This window comes from Pipra filicauda, unplaced genomic scaffold (assembly GCF_003945595.2).
Source record: "Pipra filicauda isolate LSUMZ 115617 unplaced genomic scaffold, ASM394559v2 scaffold80_size11013439_pilon, whole genome shotgun sequence".
NCBI lineage: Eukaryota > Metazoa > Chordata > Aves > Passeriformes > Pipridae > Pipra > Pipra filicauda.
In genome coordinates, this window is record NW_024104987.1 from 8,866,896 (window position 1) to 8,894,165 (window position 27,270).

The following is a 27,270-nucleotide window of genomic DNA, read 5'->3' on the forward strand; positions in this document are numbered from 1 at the left end:
CACTTGGTGGTGTGGGGATGGGGAGTTCCTTTCAGAGTGATCACCTGGGAGGGTGGATGGGATACTCTCTGTTCAAGGTGTGTATTTGATCTTTTTGTTGTCTGCTGTTGCTCACAACGCACCAAGGCACTGTGGCTTTATCCTTTGGTCACTCACAGAGTTGCTCTGTGCCAGCGTGGGGCCAGTTGCCTGCTGGCCTCCCCAAACCACTTCAGGTCATTTGTGCAATTGCTCTTTGCAGGTAAGAATTAATTGGCCCGATTATTTTTTTCTTAGTTTTTGGATGGGTTCCCCACCTGGAGGAAAGCAATTGCTCTGTGTCAGTGACTGATTGCTGAGCCAGAAGCTTTCTGCCTTGCACTTGTAAGAAATGCTGACTGGTTCTTTGGGTCGTATTAGGGACCAGGCAGATTGTGGTTAGGATGGACAGGGTAATTAAGCAGTTCTACAAACGAGCTGCTGGCCCAGTGAGCCACTGGGTGGTTTTGGCTTGTACATTGCTCTTCCCTCTGAGGTCAGTAGCACGCTAACATGTGGCAGGTCAGGTAGCTCTGTTCACCTTCCTTCCCATTCCTCCTACAAAAACATGTTCTTCTGGGTGTCTTAGGCTTTTTAGGAGTATTACACTTTCCAGCTTTATTACTTAAAGAGATCTGAAAGCCATCCATAAAGGAAAATATCAAAATCACATTTGAGGTACAGCTCTTGATTTTTGTCCTGCTAAATGTTAAAGTCACTTCAGGAACTGGCTGGGTTCCTGGGGAGCTCCCCACCATCCCGACCATTTGCTGTTTTCAATATTTCGCACTAATTACACCATGCTTTTTTAACCCTTTCCCCTTGACCAAAATGCCCTTGTGAGAAAATGACTAAATCACAGCACGAGCCCTGCTGGCTCTTACACACCTCGTTAAATTTTAGCATGTGAGGAGCTCCAGGACGGTTATCGGGATTACTTCAAAACGTGGCTCTGGGTTTGAGGCTGTTTTTCCTGCTTACAAAGGGTTTCTCACCTAGGCAGTGGAAAAAAATGTGCCTGTCAGGTGCAGGGATATTAACATGGGAAATCATTTTTCATTCAGTTGTGCAGGGTCTGGTATTTGAAGGGCTTATTTTGTTCCATCGCACGTGAACGTTCCCTGAGAAGTGGTTTTGCCAATTAACTTTGTAGGATTTTTGTTTAACAAAAAATCAAATCTCACTGGAAGCTTGTGACACTTGCTGTAATAAAAAGATTATGGATAGCTCCTAATGGCTTGTAAAAGCTGTTTAATGCTGGTTGTGTCAAAGTAAGCAATTAGGGTCACTTAATCTACTTGATGATTCATCATGTTCCTCTAACAGTATTCCATGCTTTGGAGCTGTGAAAATGTGCATCTTGAGAAGCTGCTGCACCCCTTTGTAGCTCTCAGTACAGGGCACATATGTAATAAGAAAACCCAAGAAACTTGATGCTAGGACAGTTTAGTACCCCCAAGCACAAGCAGCCTGTAAATGAACACCCTTGTGTTGCTACAGCAGAGCTTAAGTAAAAAATGAAAAAGTCTAAAAATATGTAGTCGTTTAAGGAAAGTTTGGTCAAAACCCCCAATATTAATAGGTTATACTTTACACAGTACTTATATGTTTCTGTTCCACTCAGGCCAGATTGTTTAAGGTTAGGGGATCCAGATAAGATCTGTCTGCTGATCCTTAACTCCTGTGCTGCAGTCAGGTGCTGCTGTGTAATCCCATGTGGACTGGATAACTTTGGGCTACTTGGCATGAAGTGCAAGGAGTGCTTTGAGACCTTGCTTATTGTCAGTGGCAATTGCAGAAATTTGGAGAGAGGATCAAATTTTGGTCAGTAGCTTGGTTCTGTCCTGTATAGTTAAAGGGGGTGCAAAGCAGACAGAGGAGAAGGCCTTTTGCTTACACTCAACTGGCAGGGAAAAAACAGTGTGGAATGGGATGTGTCTGCTGTGCAGCTCCAACACGAGGGCCAGGCTGAGTTCAAGGAGTGGATTTCTGGGGAACCCAGAGACCCAGAACAGCACTGAAGAGTTGTGAGTTGTTCACATGTGTACCTGCCCTGGTTCCTGGTTTATGCAGCAGGGCCCAGACCTGCAGGTGGGCAGGTTGGGGTGACCTGTACCTGTGGCTTTTTGTGGTCACAAAAGCCAGTTCAGCACCAGTTCAGAAAAACATGGGCAGAAAGATCTCAGCCTTCCTCTTGGAAATGAGTGAAGCCTCTGACAATGGGATCTGGTGTTTGCTCTGCAGTGCTGGTCATTAAAAGGCAAACAGACCTTCTGCCGGTGTTAAATCCCGTTTCCCAGAGCAGCTCAGTGGTGCTGGGACCCTCAAAAAGGAATTTCAGTGTAGACTGTAAAAATCCATGTCAATGGCTGCATTCTCTGTGCTGTTCTATTATGAACAGGACAGCAATTATATCAGCTTGGTGAATTTACTACTGGATGTTATTAATGAATTAATGCAAACTAACAAAGCTGTGATTCACATAACAGAAAACACTGAAGTAGCACCAATGCCTTTAACTTGTGTGAACTGAGCAGCCATAGGGGCGGTGCCAGTGCTGCTGGCCTGGTGGGAGTTCACCTGGCTGCTCTCCCAATCTGCTGGTTTTCTCTCTCTGGGGGTGTGTTAGGAGATGGCAATCCCTGGGTAATCTCAGCCAGCAGAGCCCTCAGGATCCCGGACTGATTGTCAGTGCAGCAGGCACAACATTTCTGTAGCCAGAGAGCCGAGGGATAAAAACAAGCTGAGAATCAGGGAGTCATAACTGACTCCCTGATGCTCCACATTTTCTGTGCCAAACATATGTTGGTATAGAAGAAAGTCTGATTCTAAATACCAGAGTGTGGGCAAGATTTAACTAAAGTTTTCTTTAAAAGAAACCAAAGCTCTAAACTGTTGCTATATTTTGCTACATCTGATGTGCGTATGGGTTGTATAAACGGACTGAACCAGGATGGAATTGTGTTGTAGCTGCCTGTAGGGAATGCTGGTACAATCCCAAGGGTAGAACTGAGGTTTGCAGTCCCTTTGCAGGGAGCAGGCACTGTGTTCTGTTCCTGAGCAAGTGGGAAATAGATCTACAGTTGAAGAGCTGTTGAGTCAAATGTGCAAAACCGAAAGTTTCAATTTCGAATTTGCTGCTGGATGTTTGTTACAAGTTGATTGGTTCTGTCGGAAGTGTTAAAATGTTTTATGTCTTCCGAGTTCATAGAATGGTTTGGGTTGGTGGGACCCTAAAGCTCATCTCACTCCACCCTCTGCCAAGGGCAGGGACACCTTCCACTAGCCCAGGTTGCTCCAAGCCCCATCCAACCTGGCCTTGGACACTTCCAGGGATGGGGCAGCCACAGCTCCTCTGGGCGATTTTTTTATTAATAAACAACAGTGAGTGTCAGTGCTGTAAAAAAGCCCAAATAAACAACAACACAACCCTCTTCTCCACAAACCATGCTGGAGAACCCGTGAGGTGACGTGGGCTGTGCTGCCATGATGTCTTTGCAGTAGTGATGTTGGCATATGAGCAAGAATACATTTTAGCACCCTCCTCTCAGTTTATAGCCGAAAGTGTTTCTTAATTGTTTACTTCCCAGTTGTGACAGTGCCTTGTCCTTGTAACAGTTAGTGAGGATTTGGATCAGGTAAAACCCTGTAATTGCAGATACTTGACAAGCTGAGTGCAGTTAATGCTGTCTGTTTGGTAGCCTGCGGTATTTATTTCCAGGTCGGGTCTCGGTGTTTCGGTGCTGTCCCCTGGGCCGGTCCCCGCCGTGGCCGCGGAGCAGGGACAGACGGACACAGCGCTCGGGTGTCTGTCTGGGCGTGTGTCGGGTCGCTCGCTCGGGTTTTGTGCCCTAGTTCTTGAGAAAACTGGGACTGAGCCGAGGAGGTCTGTGCACAGATACAGCCTGGCTTACCTGGAACCTGGGAAAGTGAGGCGCTGTGCCGGTTTGCCGTGCACGTTACAGAGCTCCGAGAGGGCGAGTTACGTCTGGGTTTAAGGTGACCCTCTGTCAGAGGTGTATGAGGGATAGAAATTATTATTATTATTACTATATATTATAGTGTATCTATTTCAAGGCTGATTTTGAGAAGGTACTCAGCACTCTCCAGGTGGTTCGTGCCCACCCTTTAGCACTGTTTGTCTGCTTGCATTTATTCCATTCTCGACTGTCCCCCCCGCCCGGTGCCGTCCCTGCGGGCGCTGCTGGCGGCGGGCAGGTGCGGGGCCTGGGTCACAATCCCCTCGGGGGGTGCCAACAGCCTCCCGCGGGTGCCCGAGGCCCGTGAGGGCGGGCACGTGGGGCCGCGTTGTCTCTCCCCGAGCCGCCCCGTCCGTCCCGTCCCCGCCGCGGGCGGGAGGCGCTGCCCGGCCCGGCCCGGCCCGCTCCGCTCCCGCGCGCGGCTCCGCTCCGCGTTTTCCGGGCCGCGCCCGAGCGCTCTCGCGCCGGGCCCGCGCCGTGCGGGGCCGGCGCCGCCCGCCATTGGCCGCGCCGCCATAGCCCCATGGGCGTGCGGGCCCGCCATTGGCCGCGCGGGACGTCCGTCAGCGCGCGCGTGCGTCAGGCCCGGCGCGCGGCCCCGTTCCCTGCTGTGTGCGGGGCCGGCGCGGGGCCGGTGCGGGCGGGGCCGCTCCTCGCTCGTCCCTCGCTAAGATGGCGGCGGCGGCGGCGGCGGCGGCCGTGGCGCGGCTGGAGGGCCGGGAGTTCGAGTACCTCATGAAGAAGCGCTCGGTGACCATCGGCCGCAACTCCTCGCAGGGCTCGGTGGACGTGAGCATGGGCCACTCCAGCTTCATCTCCCGCCGCCACCTCGAGATCTTCACCGCCGCGCCCCCGCCGCCGCCGGCCGGCGCGGACGGGCCGCCACCCCCGCCGCAGGGGGACCCCGCGGGCGGCGCGGGGGGCGACTTCTACCTGCGCTGCCTCGGCAAGAACGGCGTGTTCGTGGACGGCGTGTTCCAGCGGCGCGGGGCGCCGCCGCTGCAGCTGCCGCGAGTGTGAGTACGCGGGGCCGGGCCCGCCCGAGCCCGCGGGGGCACATGGCGGGGCACGGCCGGGAGCGGCCCCGGCCCCCCGCGCCGCCGCCCGGCACCGCCGCCCTGCCCTCCCCGCGTCCTTCCCCCGCACCGACCGCCGGCACCCCGGGCGCCGCTCTCGGGCTTCGGGGAACCCTCCCGGGCGGTTCTGCACCGTCGGGGGGCTCCGGGTTGAGCGTCAGAATCCTGCAGCCCCCCCGGGGCTCTGGCAGAACGCAGGGGGGTTGTTCTGGTTTTTTGTGGCAGTTTCTTTGCCTGATTTCAGCGTTTATTCTCACGGGTAAACCCAGCCGTCCACGTGAAATGCTCCTGCTGGCCTTAGCGTTTTCGAATGTTTTCCTTACGTGACAACAAATGTATTAAGGGGCTTTAAGCGGTAATACATTCCTTTGCCATTACCAAACATTAACTGTCTGTGCAGAATGATTTTCTAGGGGGATACGTGAGGCCTTGCCCGCGACATTTAAGGGTGTGTTGAACTGTAAATAAGTGATCTGTGCTCTCAGGAGTCACATGTAGGAAAAGTGAAAGTGTGTTGGTTTAGTGTATTTTAGCTGCCTTGACTAAGAAATACCAAAAAGGTTACGAGCGCTGTGGCTTTATAAAGCACATGCCATCAGTGACACAGCCTTAATGCCTTACAGGCTTTTAAACTGTGTTTAGGACGTCGGTGGTGTATATTTTCTGCTTTGTTGGCTTAATGTTGGTGTCCCCACCTGGTTCCTCTGTGAAAATCAAATTGTCTTACCTTGCTGCTTTCTAGGAAATGCCTGTTCTGGGCTTTAACAGTGCCAGCGTCTGGAGAGTTGTATAATCCTGAGTATAGTTGGAGGACTTGTTTGACCTTTAACTGTCACTTCTATTTTTGCTTTCTGCTTTTGAATATTAATAATTATTTGACATGTGGTTAATCTGTATTTTAATCTAACGCGTTTATGAAATGCAGATCAAATACTTTTATTCTTTGTAAACAGTTTGGTGTAATATACTAATTGCAAGCACAATTGTGCATGATATATGTTGATTGCAAACAGTCTAGAATTAGTTGGAGTAATTTAGTCAGTAGCATTCTGTTAAATGCTTAAGACCTTAGGAGAAAAAAAAAGAAATACAGCTTCTTCATGCTGTCCACTGACTTGTAATTTATTCTAGTTCTTTCCACCAGTGTCGCTTTTCAAGTGGAAAGAAGATTGGGAAGGATTTTTTGTGTGTCACTTTTTAATTGAGCGCTGATGAGAAGTTGCTCGTAGTTAAAATTTCTTCCCCAGTGCCCGTGGGTGGTGGTGCAGGAACTGGCATTTGCTCGGAGGTGACACCATTCCTTGGGCTGTGCACACACGGAGCTTCCCATTTGCAGGGCTGTGGACTGGTGGAAGTGGTGATCTCCTGCTTACAAAATGTAGGTGTGATGGGCCATCCAGTCTGGTAAATAAAAGGTGCTGTGCCTTCAGCCCTGCAGGGGAGTGGTGAACGAGGGGCTCCAGTCACTGTACGGGGGGGTTGAGCTTCCCCCTGAAGGGCAGGAAGAGTCCACAGGGTCATAATTAGGTTGGTGATCAGGAGCAAATGCTGCTTTGTTGCTTTAAAAAAAAATAAACCTGTTTATAAAACAGAAGTCTTACTGGAGTTGAATGGGGAAATAGTAGTTTCATTGTTTGCAAAGCTTTTTTTTTGTTTTTAAACAGGAGGCTTCAGGCAAATCCAGAGTCCTGTCTGCTTCTAACAAGTCCTTGCTGTGAATTGCTGATGACTAATATTGTTTGTAGCTGTGTTCTTGAGTTTCCTTGTAGATTTAACTGGTCACACTGAAGATGGGCTCCTGAATTTTAAGAATCAAGCTTAGTTGCTTCAAACATTAATGGCTGAAGCATGATTGGAAAGCAAGTAGTTTTGGTGTGAGTTCAAGATTGATGATTGCCAGCCTCCAGCTGAAGTAATCACCAGATCTATTTTTGTTGTTGTTTAATCCTGCTCTGTTGCCAGTAATAAATATGCTCTGCCTATGACTCCACAATCATCGGAAATTTTAATGGCAGGTGAAGTTTAAAGAATTCAGGGTGACCTGTTCCTTCTGTTTGTTTTTAAGTGATCCTGGAAACCAAGAACGGAGGGTCCATCCCTGTTTTGTCCAATTAATAGTGGCTTAAGATGTCATCAAGTAAAATACTGCTGCAGACTTGAAATGTCTTATTTACTTGTCACTAATAATTGTATTTCTGTAGTTCCAATGTCCTTGGTATTTATTTTTTTTTTTTGTTTCAGCACAGTGTTTAAATGTGACTGCATTAATAATGCTGTTGAGCTTCCTGGTTTTGGAAGGGAAAAACAGAAATATAACTTCGTAGTCTCCTGCAAAACACACATTTTTTTAACATCTGGGGAAATTAAATTATTAATGTTGGAGTATGCACTTACCTGTAATAAAAGCATCTTTCCTTCTACAGATAGAACTGTCACGAAACATGGAATTACTGTGCATTAAAATAAGTGTTCTGGTTGCTATTTTTAATTCTTCCCTGGAAGCCTCACTCACAATTGAAATGTTGAAGTTATCAAGCAGGAGGTAATAGCAGTGGGAAGTGTGTTTTTATTTTTCCAGTTCTTGACAGACTCACATACCTACTTGTGTATGTACAGACCAGCTGTCGGCTCGGGAGATGAATCGAGTGGGGGTGGGGAGAAAAGAGCCATTTTTGTGTGTGTCCAGCAAGGAGCTCTCCTGTCACTGTCACAGCACACATGGCATGGAAGAACTTCCAGTCTCCTGCCAAAGACACCCGAATCAAAGCAGTGCAGTTATCCTTATACAGCTGCCTTGAAGATGCACAGACTGTCCCTCTCCTGTTCATAAAGTGCATGGTTTTTAATGGGTTTCATTTGCTGCCTTTGGAATTTCCCCTGCCTGCAGTGAAGGCATTGATTGGATGCATTGCCAGGTAAATCATAACATCAATATTTGCATTTTGAGGTACTTGGCTGGAAAAATACCTTTTGTGCTGGGCAGAGCAGGGTTTGTTGCCAGAGCTGTTGTGTACAGCTCTTGGAGAGGCAGCATTCCAGACAGATGTAACTGATACAGCTGGAAAAACACACGGACTGCTGGGTACAACTTCGCTCTGAAGGAGTGCTTTTGTTTTGGTGGTGTTTTTGGGTTTCTTGGATGTGCTTTGTGTGCTGGCACTGCAGTTCACAGAAATCCTGACATCTCGGGGGCCTGACTGTTCGAGGCAGTGTCTTATTCATGTTGACAGACCCACAGACTTCGTGTTTTAGTCATTGCTTTTGGTTTTGCTTTTGTGGAAGTAGGTTTGTGATTCACAGACAAGGTACCACGAACACAAGGGCAGCGTTTGTAAGTCAGAGCAGAGACACATCTAGTCCCTGACCTGCCTCCAGGAGTGGTCATGGCAGATGCCCAGGGAGGTCCATAGGAATGGATCAAGGCAAATGGTTTTGTTTCCCTTTGGATCCAAAGTCAAAGTTCATTTCTTTTTGAGTAAAAATCATTTACTGTTTGCGTTTCTCTCTTTTTTTAGTAACTGAGTTTGGGGTTTTTTTGTTTTGTTTTTAATTTCTTTATCTATCCCTGTGACCCACAGTGTCCTTGGGCAGTGAGTTCTGCAACGTCATTGGAGCCTATATTGGGAAAACACCTCTTTTTGCTGAGGCTTTTGAACTTGATACCTGGTAATTTCATTTGATGCAACTGAAGCTCTTTTATAGTAAGAGACAGTAAATAACTCTCCCATTCTGTCATTCACTCTGTAGACTTCCTTACATCACTCTGTGGGTGCTCTCACCACCTTGAGTACATTTTACTTCAGCCTCATGTTTACTGACTAATCCTAAGTCAAGCCTATATGGCTGGAAACTAAAATTTTGTTTGTCCTTTCCTTTTCCTCCTTGTGCACAGAGGGCTGAACCAATATTTTTACTTTGGTCTTATGGTCTGGAGCTGCATGTTGGGGTTATTGGTGTCTTTTAAGCTGTAGAGGTTTTCATGCTGATGGAAGCCAGTCCATTCTGAACAAGGATCAAGATTCCTTGGAAAAGTTTGTTGTTATGTTCAGTGTTACCTGAGCAGGAAATAGTGCAACAGATTATAGTTGTATCACTGCACTTCCTTCTGTCATCTAACTGGAGTTACTTTATTTACATACAAAACTGCAGTGTCTCTGTGACTGGAACTGACTGCACGTGCTCCATGGAAGTTTCTCACTGGAACCACCAGTGGAAGTGAACAGACCATAAACATCTCCTTAGTTAGTGCTCCTTGCTGGCTGAGAACAACGTGCTTTGCTGTGCTTTGGGTTATGGTTTATGTTTTAAAGCTTTTCTTACGAAGATAATAATTAGACACTTTAAGAAATCAAACAAAACACGTTTTCCAAGGAGTTTCTGTTAATATATTCTTACAGTGTATTGCAGTCTGTACTTACAAAGTCTTGGAAGTCCCTCAGGCTGGGTGGGCACCTGCTTTTTCCCTTCCTTGACACCACTTCTGACAGGGACAGACAGTGGCTGGTGAGGACGACAGCTGGGGGAGATGTCTGCGAGACCTTGGGGTGGGCTTGTGTTCAGAGATGTATTTTGGAGCTCCACACTGCCTGTGTTGAAACTGCCAGTTACTCACAAATGACCTCAGAGCATAAAAGTAAGAAACGTTGGACTTGGCTGTGACTTCAGAGACTCAGACTGCAGAAACTTTCCTCTGCTGTCTCTGGCAGACTGGGCCTGTGCCACGGTGACTAATAGGTCAGCTGGGCTGGGCACAGAGGTGGGTTTTTGGCTACTTCAGAGGAGGATTTGCAAATGTCAGGCTCAGTAGCAGGAGTGTTCTCACTTAAGCAGATCTGACTGAAGAGCAGCGTGGGAGGAAGAAGGTAGAGCACATATGATTTGAAATGGAAATAGAGATGAGCGGGAAGTTTCTATAGTAATAATTTGTGTTACAGTCCTTTCTGGCATCTCTTTTTTTTCATATTTCCCTCTCACTTGCACACACCTTATGAGTGATTTTTTTTTTTTTTTGGTTGCTAATAAAACAGTGTTGCAAATTGTCAGATACAAATCAGTTGATTGAGGTAAAGCTTAAAAAGTTTATATTTGGATTAATTCCCCCTCAATTTGCTTTTTCTGTTGGTATGATTGATATGTATGTGAAACCCAATTCTACAATTTTACTGATCTTAAAAGTGGTCTTACATCTCTACTTAGCTATAGGAGTAAGTACATTCTTTGTAGTTATGTGAAATACTATAAACTGGGAAATCATCTTAAAAATTTGTGGGTTTTTTTATTGTCTGTAAAATTCCAACTCTATGACAAAAGCAAGATGAGTGTTGTTCTGGTTTAAAGGTGTAAAGTCAGTATTAAAATTGTCTGTTCCAAGAATCTGCAGTTGAAAGAGAGTTTTGAGATTCTTACCTTCAGTTATAATAATGAGCTAGGAGATATGTAAATTAAATCATTCTTTGCATTGATTAAATCAAAATACAATACTGCTCTCCTGTTGTGAAATGTGCCATGTTTGAGTAGGAAGATACACTCAGCTGATAGCAAAAGTAGTAAGTTAAATGAGCTAATGAAGAAAATAAGTTAATCTTTCACCTTGGCTTTTCAAAATAAATATGTTTGATTAATTTACTTTTAATTAGGTAAGAACACTCTAGTGTAAATATTGTTCCTTCATGAAGGTAGATGTGTTTTAGAGAGTAATTTTGCTGTGGAGGAATTCTGCTGCTGTTGGGGTTTTTTTTGTTTGGGTTTTTTTTTTTTTTGACCATGTGTAATTCTCATGCACAAAGCAAAGATTTTTTCGCAGTCATGCCTGAGCTATTCAAAATATGATTGTGCATCTGATTTGCTGTATTTTTCAGTAAATGCAGTGGTGCTTCAAGACCTCCCAAGTGCCATTAACTTCTGTAAAATCATGTAAAATACAGGAAAAAAATAATCTTTCCAAGAAAATCAGGAATTTGCCGTGTGGTGGTGCGAGGCCGTGGCTTTTGCAGCTCTAAGGAGTTTTCCCAACAGTTCACTAATAAGCTGCTGTCTGTGCTGAAATCCTGGGAAGGTGGTGGGTTTATCTGCTGCCTTGCTTGTTTTCCTGATAAAAAGTTGATGTGTAGTGACATTTGTTTCCTGCGACTTCCTGCCTTTAAGGAGTTTTCTGACCTAGATAAAGCAGTGGAGGGAGGAACCATGTTTATTCTGCAGCTATTCCACGTTGGATGGCGTAGGGAATAAACGTTCCTTCTTCAGTTCAGGCTCAGCCACTGCTGCTTTATCACTGAAGGAGCTGAGGGTTTAGGGAGTTACTCACAGAGCTGGTGCAAATCTTGGTCATTTTGTGATGCATCATTTTTTACAGGGAGAAAGAAGGTCTGTGCATGGTTGGAGTCTTTGTTTCTTCCTGTTGGAGTGATTCTGCTGCAGCCCCTGCACGTGCTGCTGCGCTGCTCTGTCCTCTCTGCTGTGCTGCTCTGTCCTCTCAGGTACTGCCGAGCAGGAACTTGGACAAAGCACCACATCCATGTGTGCTGGAGTCTTGGTGGGAGGAAAATGTTCAGTGTTCAGGATTTGAGAGTGGCTTAGTGAATATTGATGTGAACACATCATCTCTGTGCTTGTCCCCGTGCACCAAATGAAATGAAAAGCAGGAGCATTTGACAAGCAGTTCTGTCTGTCCTGATGCAAACATCCCTGCAGCAATGCAGCTCGTGTGGGTAAAGGATGTGCATGGAATGGAACACTTGGAGAACTGGAGCTGTAAAGTAAAAAAAGCCAGAGACCTGTCATTATCAGGGTGTTATGCAGCAGGACAAAATTAGTATAAAGTTGACTGGAATTAATTTTAATTCAGTGCTAATTTAAGGTTTTAAGAATTACAGAAGGGAGCTCCAGCCAAAGCCCTGCCAAAAGCAGAAATTACTTCACCATAAGATTGGACTGCTCAGCACCTTGTCCATTTGGATTATCCAGGGATGGGAATAACTATAATTACATAAAATGCTTCATGTAACTACAACTCCATATTGAAAAAAATAGTGTCTATATTCCCAACAGCAGAATTTTTGGAATGCACAGGCTGGTTAGATAGAATAATGTGCAGCTTAGTGCTAAATCATGATAAGAAAACACTTGATCATTGTTTAATATTGCTGCTTGATTCTGTTGTTGGTGATCTGGAGTAAATGCAATAAATATTTACAGATGGAATCAGTGTTGGTAAACATTGTCCTCACAAATAAGGAGGACAAAAAATGGAGTCAGTGAATCCATTAAAAAAACCCCAAAGCAATGGCATGTCAAGAAGTACACAGGGCAAATCTACAGGGTGGGAAACTGTTCTGAGAAGTAGTAGGAGAGTGTATGTGAAAGCCATGACTGGGGAGATCATGAGATGCCTGTTGTGCCATGATGTGTCAAAGCACTGATGTGAGGACAGTGTGGAAATAGGGGAGTGGGGAGGGGCTGGAACTTCACATCATTCTGGAATCAAATCTGTGTTAGAGACTCTTCCAGGAGTGCAAGGATTTAAGTGGATGATTGCTGAAAAGAAGGGAAGGCTGCAGGGAGCCCCAAGTAGTGAGGGACTGAAGGGGTTCAGTGTGTTTGTTTTACCCAAAGGGAGCACAGGGTGGCTGGGTTGGGGTAGGTCCACTTTTATGGGGCTGAATTGGAGCACTAAAGGCTCACTAATGGGTCACACAGGGGTGTGAAACCCCAGAGGCTGTAAACTCAGCTGTCAGGGTTTGAACTGAGCAGGGCTGGGATAGTTTGCTTGTGAGAATGGTGGGATCCCTATTTCACCATCTTCTGTTGATAAAAAAATAGCCCTTGCTGTAGTTGGATCTGGTGATGGGGGCAGTGCAGGTGTGGTTGGGTGACATGTCACGGCTTAGGGTTAGAACAGGTACACAGGAGGCTTTTCTGCTTCCCCTGCAAGCCTTTTTTAATAATCTGTCATGGGGTTGTAGCAAGAGACTTTTTTATTATGTGTTTTAATGAACAGTCAGCATTTGGCTTGATTTTTAATTAAAATTGCTTCTAAAGCATCAAACATTTAGTTGGACATTTGTGTATTTACATTTGCCAACAGTGTTCTCACAAGGAGATGATTTTGATGCCTTTGTTCATTATTGGTGTAGCTTTCTTATTGGAGTACACTACACAGTTCCAAAGATAATTTTTGTATGATATACAGTGATTCTCTGAAAATTCTTGTTCTTCAAGTAAGTCACAGATACAGGTCATGAGGTATAAGCTGCTTAGTTCTTGTGTTGATAAGAAGTCAGGTTAGTGTGTAATGGAAAAGGTGTTTACACTTTGTGCTGAACTTAAAGTCAGATTTTCTAAATCACTTGAAGAAAGGGAGATGAACGTGTGGATTTGATTCAGAAATTATATGGACAAATTAATGTGTTGATAGAAGTTGCTTTTAAATTCTAATTTTTCACTGATGGGTTGTGATATGGGAGCTTACCTTGTGATATTTTGCTTACCCTTTTCCTTCTTTTTCCCTTTTCTTCCTTTTTTCCTGTCACAATTGGGAAAAATTAGTTTGACTTCCACTGAGGCATCAGTTTTCTCAAAAAGAAATGTTGGTGTCTTAGCACAGTGTACAGTTATTTTACTATATCTAAGGTAAAAGTCTGATTATTTATGAAGATAGAAACACCGTTACCTGGCTTGTTTGTTTTGATGTTCTTTGTGGTTTTTTTAAGACTGAGAATACACAAAAAATTTGGGTAGGATATAACTTGGGCAGACAAGGCCCAAACATGCAGTTCATATACTTGAGTAGTAGACAGGCTTGTTGGTTAAATCAGTGCAGTAAACACACAGGGAAGGTAGTTGGGAAGGATAAATGATGGAAGCTGGCTCTTACAGAAGACACTTTCCCTCCTGGAGTGATCCCATGATCTTCTGGCCTTTCCAGGCAGGTGAAGGCCTGCAAAGCAGTGGGGGAGACAGAGAAATAAGATTAAAGAGTAAGGCTTAGAGAAGAGAAGGGTGAGTGTACTCAAGTGTGGGGGGTAAGTTCAAATTTGAACCAGAGCAGGCTGATTATTTAAGCAAGTAAAAATGCCTGTAAAAATAATGGTAAAGGTGATGAACACTCTCAGGCACATGGGAGATTCTTGGGGTTGTCCTGTGCAGGATCAGGAGTTGAACTCTGTGATCCATGTTGGTCCCTTACAACTCAGGAAAACTCCGTGATTGATTTTAGCATCATGCTCTGTACAGGTTAGAAAAATGGAAAAGGAGAATTCAGTCACTGCATGGGAAAGGTGAGGACCCAGGGCCAAGGTGTTTTGCTTTAGAATAGAGGCAGGGAATTTGTGGGGTTTGTAGACGTGTGAGGAGAAGTGAGAGGGTTTGCTGGGAGCCTTGAAAAAGGACTGGGAGAAGTTGAAGATCATCTCAAGAGCTCAAGCCAGGAGGCAACACGGTTGTTACAGTTCCACAATGTAAGGAGACTCTGACTTGGATGTTTAATGGGGAAATGTGATTTAGAAGAATCTGGGGTCTCCCTTTTTGGGAACATGGGCTGTGCTTTGCTGAGCATCGGAGCTGATCCGGTGTCTCGCTGCTGCTGAAATGGAGCAGGGCAGGGAAGGTCCTGTTCTCTGCAGTGCTCCTGCCTGCAGGTTGGGCTTGGCCTTGGAGCTCATCAGATGTTCCGTGAGCCACTGCTGTCTGCTTTTTCTGCTATTTTTGGGTCTTTGCTGTTGCATTGAAGTGGCTCACAGAGAGCTCTGGCAGGCAGTGGAGCTGGCATGGAGGATGTGGTGGGCCTGCACAGGCTTTGGGCAGCAGTCAGCTGGCTGGGTCTTGTGGAATTGTACATGAAGGAATTGCAGTTTTAAGAGCTGTTACACTACATGAAATAAAAATGGAAAGGAAAAGAAAGATCCAAACCAGTGTAAGACCAAAACTAATTTTGGTGTATTAAAAAAACACTTGCAGTGTAATGTAAAAATGTTTTAATCCCAAGACTTCTTGTGACAGCATGCTCTTGGATAAAGGACTGTGCTTACTATTTGTTTTAAGTTAAAAAATTCAGAAAAAGGTGAATCTAAGACTGGACACCGAGATGACTCTTTTGTGTCATACCATGTGCTTTCTTGCTCTCCTTTTTCAGTCTCCTTTAATATGAATACATAGAGAAAACCATGAGAGAAAAAGGATTACAAGTTCCTTGGTTATGGATCATCTCCTAGCAGAGGCCAGTGTTAATGTGCTGAATCGCCCCATCTCCTGCCTAAAGCCAGGCTTTGCTCCCCAGCTCACTAGTCCAGTTGGTGTTTTAATATATTGTGGAGTAGTGGAGTCAGAAGCTCAAGGGAAAATGGAGCACTAAGGATACAGTGGAGGTAGATGGCCCTTTTTAAAATTTTATGTGGTATTTTTGTTTGTAGTGTGTGTGTGTCCCAAAAAAGCCCTTTTATCTCGGAAGGCAGACTTCCATACCTGTGAGGCAGGGGACTGACTAGAGCTTGTGCAGCTTTCTATTGACTGCCTGAAAGAAAAGCACTGTTTTGAAGATAATTGTAAAAACCTCTCTGATTTTTACATGTCCTTCATTGCAGGGGCTGCATATACCCACAATGGGTTTTCAGGAAATATGTAAATCTGCTGAAGTTGGCAGTGCAGGTAGATCAGGTGTGATCTGGATTTCCTGCATTGCCTTTGAGGCCTCAGCTTGATAAGTTGCAGAAACATCTCAAAGTTGTCATTGGAGAGGGCTTTTGGTGTCCCTTCTTTGTGCAGGACAGTAAATCCAGAGTGCCCTTGAAGGCAAATGTGCAGTCAGTAAATCAGCTGAGCTCATCCAGCCTTCCAAAACTCCTTGGGTAGCAGGCCTGGAAGTAGCTGCATTGGCTTCCTGCTCTGATGGAAGTGGCTGCTCGCTCCAAGCCTTTCTCCAGGGGGAAGAAGTTCAGCTTTTCAGTCAAACCATCACTTGGAGGAGGAGCAGGTGATAACAAATACCATCCTTCATTTCCAGTGCAGTGTTTGGGGAACTTGGGTGCTGACATAGAATAGTAGGAGTGAGTCACACAAATGATCATCAGTCAAACCCCTGTTTATCACTTCCACAGGTGTAAGCAGTCAATAACAGCATGAGCAGAGAGGTGTTAAAGGAAGCAGAGTTACTTCCTTTCCTTACAGTGTGAATGTCCTGGGTGTGGCTGGGTTAGGCTCAGAGGTTTATAGGAGGTGTTGTGCCTGGTATGGTTTATCTGGGTATGGTTTATGGCTGAACACTTGTTTTGGGGAAAGCAGCCGAAGCACTTGTGTGTAAACACGACCCAGGATGTTCTGTCAGAGGGATTGGTGGCTCTGGTCCTCTCTGCCCTTTCATCTCACTGAATGTTTTTGCTTTTAGTAGCATGAGGTGCTGCAAACCAAACACTGAACTGTTATACTGCTCAGAGGCTATGAAACCCCTGCTTTGGAGAGTGTGCAACATAATCTGAAGTAACTTTATTAAAATTACTAGATTGGGTAATAAGATTCTCACAGAATGATGAAATTCATCCTCCTGCAGTCCTGCTTCCAGTGGTACTGTCAAGATCAGAGGACAGCCCTTTTCCTGGCACCGCTTTTGCAGCTGCATCACTGAGTGGAAGAGAAACGCAGCAGTTTGAGGTGGTTCCCCTGTGCTGGGAACGTGGGTTCTGAAATGAATGCAGAGCTGAATTCAGAGTGTAGGGTGAGCTCTACAGTTTGGGGTTGGGTAGAGTATTATTCATTCAGCTTTCTAGATATTGATAATCACCACAAACCTTTTGGACCTGGGAAGCCCAGCGTGTGGCAGTTGAAGTGCTCGGGCGCGTGTGGCAACTCCGGAAAGAGATGCAATAGGTAAAAACCACAGGAGGAGTTCAGTTGTTTGTTTATCCTCTTCAAATGAAATCCAAGCCTTTGTTTTTAAAACCTTTTCCTGGTATTGGTCTGTCCATAAAGCTGAGAAATGCATTTTATTCTGTATTATCAGCGAATTCCAGAACCCTTTAGCAGTGCTCAAATGCCTTGTGAGCCCTGGCAAGACAAAACACCCCTGAGCAGTGAGAGGTGCAGAGCTGTGCCCTTCCTTGCCTGTTCCATTGCTTAGTTCTCCACTCACTGCATCCCCTTTTCTGTTTTCCTGCCTCCTGAAGGATTGCTGCACTCTGAGGAGTGCTGCAGTTGGAGCAGGATCATGGAGGCCCTTCAGGAGTTCTTGGGAGCTGAGGTGTACAAGGTGGTGTGAGTGGTGAAGCAGAGGAGTGGGGTGAGAGGGAGGTGACAGCAGCAAAGCAGGCTTTTCCAGAAGGCTTTCATTTTTACTTGTCTTTGCTTGAATATCCAATTCTGTAAATGTCCAGCCTTTCTGTAGCAAAACTTTCTTCACGATAACTGAGATTCTGCCAGAAGTCTGTTAAACTTTAAAAAAAATTCAATTTTCCTAGCTGTTTTCTTTTTTTGAAGGTTTTCCTGTGGGCTAAGGTGCTTTTTTCTCAGAAAGTATTTTTTCCTTAACTGCATCATAGGATACAGAGAATATTGCCTGATTCAGACAGAAAAATTTGGCACTAATTGTTAAACTCATCTGAAGATAAAATGGAAAAACTCATTCACAGTTGGGAGAAGAACCCAGATCCTTCCACCTTCCTCTGTTTTAAACATGCAAGTCAAATTCAAAGCAATTTGTGATGGAAATTTTAAATGTCCTTCATGCATTCTGGCCTGTTGTGAATGGCTTTTTCTGTCTCTGCAGTGCAGCCAGAGCACTCCTGCCAGCACACCCTCGTACACAGATGTTGACTTTCCTGTCAGTAGTGAAAGAGCCCTGCTTGTTTTATGGGGTGGTTATTCTGAGGTTGGAAGATTGTTGAGCCTGGAAGAGATCACTAACCCCAGCTTGCTACTTAGCTATAAATAAGTTTGGTCTGCTGTGGACTAGTAAGTACTCAAGATTCTTACGTGAGGTTATTCACTATTATCTGGGGCTATCAGCAAACTGGGTGGTTTGAAACCTTTAAAGAAAACAAGCATGCAAGCCATGGCAAAGAATCAAATAAACATCTGAATATAAATAATTGAGCCCTCAGTCAGAAGGATAAAATAAAATTCTGTGAAAGTTTTAAGTTTGGGGGTTACTGTTGAAAAGTTATTTTGGCTTAATAGTAGCTGAAGGAAAGGTTATTCATATCCGTGGATGTGTATTCTTTGTGTTAGCTGGAAGGTTGCTGTAAAGTGTGACATAAAATAATTGAACTTCATCTGAAGAGCTTGAAAGCTCAGTTATGTAGAATACAAAATAACCATAGTGTGGGAGAGTGTGATTTTGACTATTTGGAGAAATAACAGGGAGAAGAAACTGAGGAAGGTGGTTTAATAAAAAATGTTGGTTGTAAAAATCGGGCGTTTCCACAGTTTTTGAGGTGGAGATAAAATCCTGCTGTTGTGGAAATGAACCTGAGAGATGTCAGTCTAGGAATGTGTTGTCCAAGCCTCTTTGTCTGGGAGGCTTGAGAAAGCAGGGTGTGTTTTTGGTAATTCTCATGATACTCCTGTGATTCCATTCTTTTACTGAAAGGTGTTGATGTGGCTCATCCCCAGGGTAAACTCATAAACTCGTGTGTCTGCAACTTGTTCTTTTTGCAACAGCATTTGATAGCACAGGGTTTGGTGGTTTTCTTGTTCCTCCAGTTAAATTCCTTATCTGGAAGGTCTAAGTAGTTTAGGGTTAATTATTCTCAGATAAATATAGGTAAGTCCCAGGGGGGTTGGGAGCCTGTTGCAGTGACATTGCACTTGAGCTGGGACATCCCTGGGCTCTGGGGAGGGAAGTGCTGGTTACTGGATGTGTTACACCAGCACACTTTTGTCCTTCTTGGGACTGTTTTGGTTTTGTGGGAGCTGCTTGTTCAAACTTTGCCCAGGAGGTTTGGAGAAGAGAATATATGTAACTGCCCAATGTTTTTTTAGGGATGCTTTGTGGTAAATAAATTGCTGACTGAGAACACAGTGCCAGTGTGTGATACAGAGAGAGCAAGGGCTTGGGCTGATCGAGTTCTTCACTGAGAGAAGGAGACTTTTATTTTTAAATCCGAAAGGCCCCTAGATACTTGTGATGGTTCACACCATCTTTAAGTCATTAGAATAACCCTCTTAAAGATGTTCTAAAAGGAGACAGGATTTGACTCGTGAAGGTAATGATTTAATACAAAAACACAAAGGAAAGAGCAATTGCTTGGGGGGGATTTAAAATGAAAATACTATAGGACAGGTATTGAAAAGGAAGTAAATAGATGTAATAGCAAGCACCGGTTTGGGTGCAGAAGGGGCTGATTTGGGTCAGAGAGAAGCAGACAGTGGTGGTGATCCTTCCTCAAAGGATCTGTGTGTCAGCACAGAAACAACGTTGTTGGTGAGGCTCCGACAGAAATGGAAATGACTGTGGAGAGGGGAGGCAGAGCCGGCTGGTGCAGAAAGCAGGTATTTGAAGCTGCATGTTTGAACTCCATCTGAATCAGGTGTTTTTTTCCCCTGTGTTTTGAAGTCCTAAAACTACACCAGTGTGTTTGCCTGTCATCTGGGCCGCGGGTGGCATCATGTTCTGTGTGACTGTGTTTGAGATGTGAGTGCACAGAGGGGTGTGCTCAGCTTCAGGGGGGCTGCTGGTGTGTGCTCCTTAAATGTGTGCACTGCTCATCCAGAGCCTGGATCCGGGCACAGAGTGGCCTGGAGGAGCCACAGACACCACAGTAGTCATTTTATGTAATCTTAGATAAACTGAGTCTGCTGCTTTTAAAAGTTGCTTCACGCTACCACTGGTTACATTTAATATAAGCTCTTGAAGTGAGCGAGCGCCAAGCAAAGCATTGTTTGGAGTATGGAGAAATAACCTGGGAGCCAAAATTAGCCCGTGCTCATGTGGAGTGGTGTGTGTTTCGTCAGGGCTGCCCAGATCACGGCGTCCCTGAAGGCAGCACATTTCAGCTTTAAATGTTTGAGCTGTTACAACATGGAACATGCTGGGGAGTGGTGCCAGTAACATACGCTGCACATATGACCAGCACATGCCCCACTTGAGCCCAGCCCATGAATTATTTACTTTTTGTTACAAGCTGTTTATTTTTGAGAGGTTTTTCCCCCCTCTGTCAGTGTCAAGCACTGAGCCTTTTGTTTCCTTTTTTTTTTTTCTCTTCCTTTCTACTCTTGCTGTTGATTCTGTGTTTCTAAAATTCTCTGCTGTGTTTACCCCCATGCCTGTTTTGTGTTTGTTTTCTCAGGAAGCCATCCCTGGTCCCTCCTGTGGTGGTGTCATTGAAACTGCGGAGACCAGGCTGATTTATTTTCAACTTGAAATTGAGAGATAAAATGACCTTATACTTAATCTTTTGGGACTTGGTCTATATTCATTAGTTAGCTGTGATACCTCTTTTTACTGTAAATTTTTTACTGTTATGTTCCACATCTATGAAATGGCAGATTTTCCCCTCATCCCTTGCCATCTTTGGTTGGATAAGTGGTCTGAAGCAGACACTCCATAGGCCTCTTCTGATTTTTAAACTCATTTTTGATGACAGCTTAAGTTCCCAGGCTGCCTGTGACTCTTCACTTGCAGCATCTCTGTGCTGTGGATTGTGGTGCAGAACCTCAGAGTGAGCACTGCCCCAGCCTGACGGGCTGGGGAGCTCTGGAGAGCAACAGCAGATAAAACTTTAATGTACATACAGATACATTTCATCTCTGCCCTCTGTTTCATAACATTTTAGGGAGTATTACCTCTCAGATGGGGTCAGGCTTGACACAAAATTAATTGGACTTGGTGAGCTTTTCAGAATGAATCATCTTGTAGTTATTTGTGTGCACGGTAGGTAACAGGCTTAGCATTGCATACTTCTTTATATAGATTATTCTTTTAAATTCAGCTTTCTCCTGAAAGTGCATCGAGTCGAAGGATATGCTGTTACAGAAGGCTTTTGTTTCCCTTCTGAAATACATTGGTAAACTTAGTTTTTCAAGCATTTGCAGTAATTAAAAATATCCTTCTCACTGCTCCTGTTCTTAGAAGCTTGCTTTTTTAATTTTCACGTCTGATTTATACAGTAGTACAGGTTCATTAAAACATGAGCATTATAAAAACATATAAAGGAAGATTCAGGCCCTGCAAATAAACTGTAACTAACCCTTTGGTTCCAAGGTTAGTTAAAACAAGCTGATAGGGAGTTAAAACTGAAAGGTCTGTCCTGTCCTGTGTGTGAGCTCTGGTGTTCATATCGTGTGCTCAAGTCAGATTAGTTTACTGGTGGGCCTGAAAAACAATCCCTGGGAAGAGAAGGGGAGAGGCAGGTTTGGGATTACTTTTCTGACAAGTCAGAAGTGCAGCTTTTTCCATTACCAGATGGGAAGATATTAATAAGATTGGTAAAGCAGTTTTATCAGCATTTCATAGAACCATAGAACGTTTTAGTTGGAAAGGACTTAAGGTCATCGAGTCAACCATTGACCCAGCACTGCCAAGGCCACCACTGACCCATGTCCTCAAATGCCACATCCACATGGCTTTTAAATCCCTCCAGAGATAGGGACTCCACCCCTGCCCTGGACAGCTGTGCCAGGGCTGGGCAACTCTTTAGTGAAGAAGTTTTTCCCAATATCCAACCTAAACCACCCCTGACACAACTTGAGGCCATTTCCTCTCCTCCTGTCCCTTGTTCCCTGGGAGCAGAGCCCGACCACCCCCTCCCCAGCTCCCCCCTCCTGTCAGGGACTTGCAGAGCCAGAAGGTCCCCCCTGAGCCTCCTTTCCTCCAGGCTGAGCCCCCCCAGCTCCCTCAGCTGCTCCTGCTGCTCCAGCCCCTTCCCCAGCTCCATACCCTTCCCTAGACACTGTCCAGCCCCTTGATGTCCTTGTTGTGAGGAGCCCAGAAGTGACCCCAGGACTGGAGGTTCCTCAGCAGTGCCAGCACAGGGGATGGTCCCTCCCTGCTCCTGCTGATCCAGGCCAGGTGTCATTGGCTCCCTGCCCACCTGGGCTGATGTTGTGCTGACCAGCACCCCCAGGGCCTTTCCCAGCAGCAGCTCTGCAGCCTCTCTGCCCCTGCCTGTGGCACTGCAGGGTGTTGTTGTGACCCAAGGGCAGGACCCGGCTCTTGGCTTTGTTGAACCTCTCCCTGTCAGCCTTGCCCATGGATCCAGCCTGTCCAGATCCCTCTGCAGAGCCTTCTTGCCCCCCAGCAGATCAGCACTGCCCCCCAGCTCAGTGTCACCTGCAAACCGCTCGAGGGTGCCCTCGGTCCCCTCGTCCAGATCATTGATGAAGATATCAAACATGGGCCAATGTGGAAGTTTTCTGCTCGTGGGAGATCATTCTTTGTGATTCCTGATCCTGTCTCCAGGGTGCAGCTGCCTCCTTGTGCTCTGGCACCACTAAATCCCTTGTCAGCTGGTTCTCACGCTAACCAGAGAATACTATTTCCTTCTTAAAAATGTTCTTTAGCTGGGTCACTTGGTGCTGGGTGAATCAGTTGAATTGCTGAGGGGCTTAACAGCCAAAGATGTCCTTGGCCACCTACTCCACAGGCAGGAGAGATCCAGGGTGTTTCTGGTTGCTGGGTTCACAGTCACAAATGTGACCTGCAGACCTTGGAGTAAGAAGAAGAAGGAAATAAAAGGACACCGCTGATGAAGTTGGACTGGAAAAGCAGCAAAATCGTGCTGGTACTGTTTTTAGTAGGTCCAGACTGTGTGACTGATGGTCCTGGTCTTGTACTTCACAGGTGTATCTTTGATATTTGATAACCACTTCCTGTCGAACTTTGTGTTGTGTTTTTTGAACAGTGATGAAGAATTTAAGGTTTCGTGTGGTATTTCAAGCTCTTTGCATCAGGTGAAGGTGTCCTGTCCCGTTACCTGGACAGTTCTTAGGGAAAAGTCACTGATTCTTCTGGCACATCCACATAAACTGGTGTTTTCTCAGGAGAGAGAGCAAAACTTGAGTGTAAGATACAATTTTATAACTGAACTAATTAGTGCTCGTAAGGCCTTTCTGCTGCAATTCCCTGTGATGATTAAAGGAGTGATAATTTAAAAATATCTAATGCACCTTTTTGACTCTCTCTAGAAAACATGACAAACTCGTGCATTAAAGTCACCATTTAATGAACAATCTGTGCATGTGGGGGGAAAAAATTGTGAATATTCCTTTTTTTGAGGAAGGATGTTAAAGAACATAAGTTTATAGAGACTGTTTTTAATCATCTGAGATGTCTGTTGTCTTAGTTTTCAGCTTTTCTGACTTAAAGCCTGTACATTGTTGTATACTGGGAACGTGTACACATGTTATTAGAGTGCAGGTTAAGGCCATGGTTGTGCCCTCCAGAATTGTTAAAGGGTCTCTGATCTTCGTATTTTAATCTTTATCATCTCCATTTTTGCTTTGATTTTTTTAATGGAATTTATAATATTAGTCTTTTACTTTTTTCCAGTTGGATGTTTCTAAGATCATAAAATAATTGAATGTATGAGTTAAAAATGAGGGAAATGGGCTCCAGCTATGTAGTATTTGTTACTACATCTGTATTTATGATAACTTTAACTTAGGGGCCACCTTGGGCATTATGGTAAATGCCACACTTTTTGTGGTGCTTCCTGTACTGATATAGGGATTTAAATATATATATGTTCTCAGGATAAAAGGTTTTTTGTTACTATTGACAGAAGTGTGGTGTAATGCTGTACACATATGGGAAATCAGGAAAAACTTTCTGTAACTAGGGATTAACATTTCATTGCACCATCTTTCTGAAATTCTGAATCTTACAAATACCAGTTTTTAAGGGTAAATGGAAACATGTTAATTTAAGTGCTGTGAAAATTAGTGTTTGCAGTTCTCTTTATGCAGCAGCATATGCATGGAACTCATTTACATCTCTTCAGCTCTGCCAGACAAGTGGATTCTGCAGTGGAATTTTGAAGAAATCCCATCACTGATGAAATTGTTAAATATTCAGTCCCACGTTCTGATTTTACTACAGAAATGTGTGGTTTTGTAGCAATCAGTATTTGTGCCTGACAGAAATTAAAGAGCAGCAAATGGCCTCCTGGTGCAGGGAAGGTCCAGCAGACAGATGTGGGGGGTTTATGATGGATAATTGGAGGAGTTTGTGATCTGACAGTTTTGACAGTCCCACTGAGGGAAGGGCTCCCTTGATAAACTGGGGAAGCCCGACTTGAGCAAATGTCACTTTGCATTTCCAGGAGGGTGAAAGTAAAACATGTTGCTTTCTCTAGATCTGGGAAAGCTTTGGAAATTTCTGCTCCTCCAGGGAAGTTTAATAGTTTGAGCAATGCAGCAGAATTTTCCTCTGTCCAAGAACTCTTTGGAGTTGCTTGCAGCTTGCTTTTTATTCAGCATTTCAATCATTTAATAAACTTAATGGCATCAGTTTGGCTGCTTAAGAAGAAGAGAAAACTCAATATTGATTTTTACTCTGGAAGTCTCTGCTAATATTGTGTCACTACCCACAACGTTGCTTTGTCTCTGACAGAGAGAAAGGACCAGAGTTCAAAGCAGAGTGAAACAGTGTATTATATACCAGAACCCTTTTTTTTTCTGTATAGGTGTTATTTTTTTAGAAAATTTAATGCTCTGGAAGAGCTAAATCACAGAATAATAATAATAAAAGGTCTGGAATTTGAAGCTAAACCAAAAGAAACTATTCTCAAGACATGGTTTATTATCAGAAAACCTCAGATTGGGGTTGGTTCACACAACCCACCGAGATGCTTTTGTCATTGCCCTCCACAGCACGTTCTTTGTCCCGTGGGATTGATCCAGTTATTGTGGATTGTGGTGCCTGGCTGCAGGAATGCAGATAGAGTGAAACCAGGCTGAGTTGGGTACAGCAGTGCCCTTGATTCACGTAGGACAAGGAATAAAAAGGAAAGTGAAGATAGTACTTGCCATGTATTTGCCTCACCAAAGCAGTTTGGTTATTGCAAAAAAAAAAAAAAAAAAAAAAAAATAATTGATAGTCTGGTTTTTTTGGCCAGTGAAAGTTCTTGCATTTTCATTCCATTGGTATGGGGCAGGGTAGGAGTATGATTAATTAAAAATGGTAGATATAACACAGATAAACAAAATTAAAGTGAGTCCTTTGGTATCCCCAGGGGTTGGGATGTGTCCTGGCTGTTGAGCAGCTCCAGTGGTGCCTCACAGGGACATTTGCAGGTGGTTGTGCAGGGGACAGGTGACAGGAGTGAGTAACACTTGTAGTAACCTGGCAGCTGTTTGCCATCTGGAATGAGGAATTCTTCATTGCTTTCCTTTAGTAATAAAGAAGAGTAATTTTTAATATTTAGGATATAAAGTTTAGCTTTTCCTGCTTAATTTTTTGTAATTACTTGAAATATTGTTTTAATTTTCTTCTCTTTGATAGTGGGGAAAAAAAAGTCCTGCTTCCCATAGAAGCACAGGTTTGTGTAGCTTGGCATCTGCAAATTCTACAGTATTTAACTATGGATTTAAATTAGAATGTATGCATTTAATGTGCAGGTTTCATGGTGTAATAGTAAAGTAGTGATGAAATGAAAATTCCTTTAGCTCTGTTTGGGAGGATGTGATACATTGCTCAAGATACGTGTGTGTGTGTGTGTGTGTGTGTTGCTTTTTGCCATGAAGGCTTCACAGCCACGACTTTTGTGCTCCTTGAACAGCTCCTCTTGAGCAACAAACTCTGATTAAAATACCTCAGTCTAATGTAATGAAATAATCTCCCTTTTGCTGAAGATGTGTCTCTCACCTGATGTTTTGCCTTTTCAGGTGGTTGCAGAAGGAAGACCTGGGGGACAATCCAATGGTTTAAACAAAGATTGGCTGTTGGGGAAAAATATGTTCTGTTCCCAGCTCTGTTGCACACTTGCCAAAATGCCTTGGCCAAATCACAAATCTGTTTAATCTGTTTTTGAAAATGGGGATAATACTTCATGGGCAGGAGCAGGGGGATGATGATGATGAAATTTCAGTGCCCTTTTCCAGCACTTTTTATCAAGAGCTCTGCCTTTTAAAATGGATCCCTTGGGGTTGGAAGGGGATTACTTGGTCTGCAGGATAAACTCCCCAACTCTCTCCCTGCTCCCTGTTTTTGAGGACTACTGGTGCTGGTTTTCCTGGTGCTCCAGGCTTTCTTACGTGCACTGTTCCTGTGGGAATGCTGCTATCTCTGACCTTTGGTGTTGCCTTGGAGTGCAAAAACCACTGGATGTAAGGAGCTGATGTGTGTGCAGTGCCAGTGTGTTCTAATGAAAGGTGTTACAGAAGGGAGAGCAGTCAGTTTAGTTATGGTTGAGACCTTGAAATTAGCACATATGGGAACACATAACTTAGTTCTGGAAGGTTATTTCCCTTTATTGGTTCAAATTTCAACCTTTCAAAGGGAATGGTTTGAACAGTTCCTTACTGGGAGTGTTTTCTTGTGTAGTAGGTACAGTACAGCTTTTAAATTCAGATGTAATGATGGTTTTGCTTACCTTTTTGAAGCAAGATTGAACTGAGGTGACTTCAACTTACTAAAACATCAGCAGATGTCTACATTTCAGCTCGAGTGGTTTTCTGCTGAATCAGTCAATTAGATGGAGGTACCAGTGGCTCCTGATAGCAGGTAAGTGGAGTTGTTGTGGCTGGGACCAGAGCTGATGCAGGAGGCAGGGAAAAGGCTTTCCTATCCCATGAAACCATCCCTGAGGTCAGGCTTTTATTGGTGAGAGCCTGGTTGGTGCCTGTGCTTCAGGAATCTTGGCTTGTATTGTTATTACTGGGTGTTGTTTGGAGGGGGGTTCATTTTGCTTTATAATGAGAGTCTGTGTGTGTGTGTGTGTCTACACCTAAACTCCCTTTAAATCAAGGCAAAACAGCCACTCCTGGACCTGGTTTCTCCAGAGCACATCAGGCCTTTCCCTTCTGTGGGCTGAGCATGGTGAGGTGTCTGTCCACTTTCACTGCCTCTGGAGACAGATGCTGAACACGGGGCCGAGCTGAACACTTGGGGACATCAATCCCATCAATCCCATGCTTCATGTTTCCGTGCTGTCCCCTTTCCGTGTCTGTGCTGCTGCTCCTTTATCAGTGCAGTGACAATGCTTGGCCTGTATTCTCATGCAGACTTTTATTGAGTCTGTTTTTTTATTCCTGGGCGGATTTCCACTTGCGTG

The 27,270-nt window shown here is 44.5% G+C and overlaps 1 protein-coding gene across 1 annotated transcript in view; it reads left to right on the plus strand.

Moving 5' to 3' along the window:
* The first annotated feature begins 4,521 nt into the window (after nt 1–4,521).
* FOXK2 (forkhead box K2) overlaps nt 4,522–27,270 on the plus strand; it is a 47,552-nt gene continuing 24,803 nt past the window's right edge. Inside the window, 2 exon segments of the mRNA XM_027715651.2 lie at nt 4,522–4,585; nt 4,588–5,014. Coding sequence (XP_027571452.2) covers nt 4,522–4,585; nt 4,588–5,014 — 491 coding nt within the window.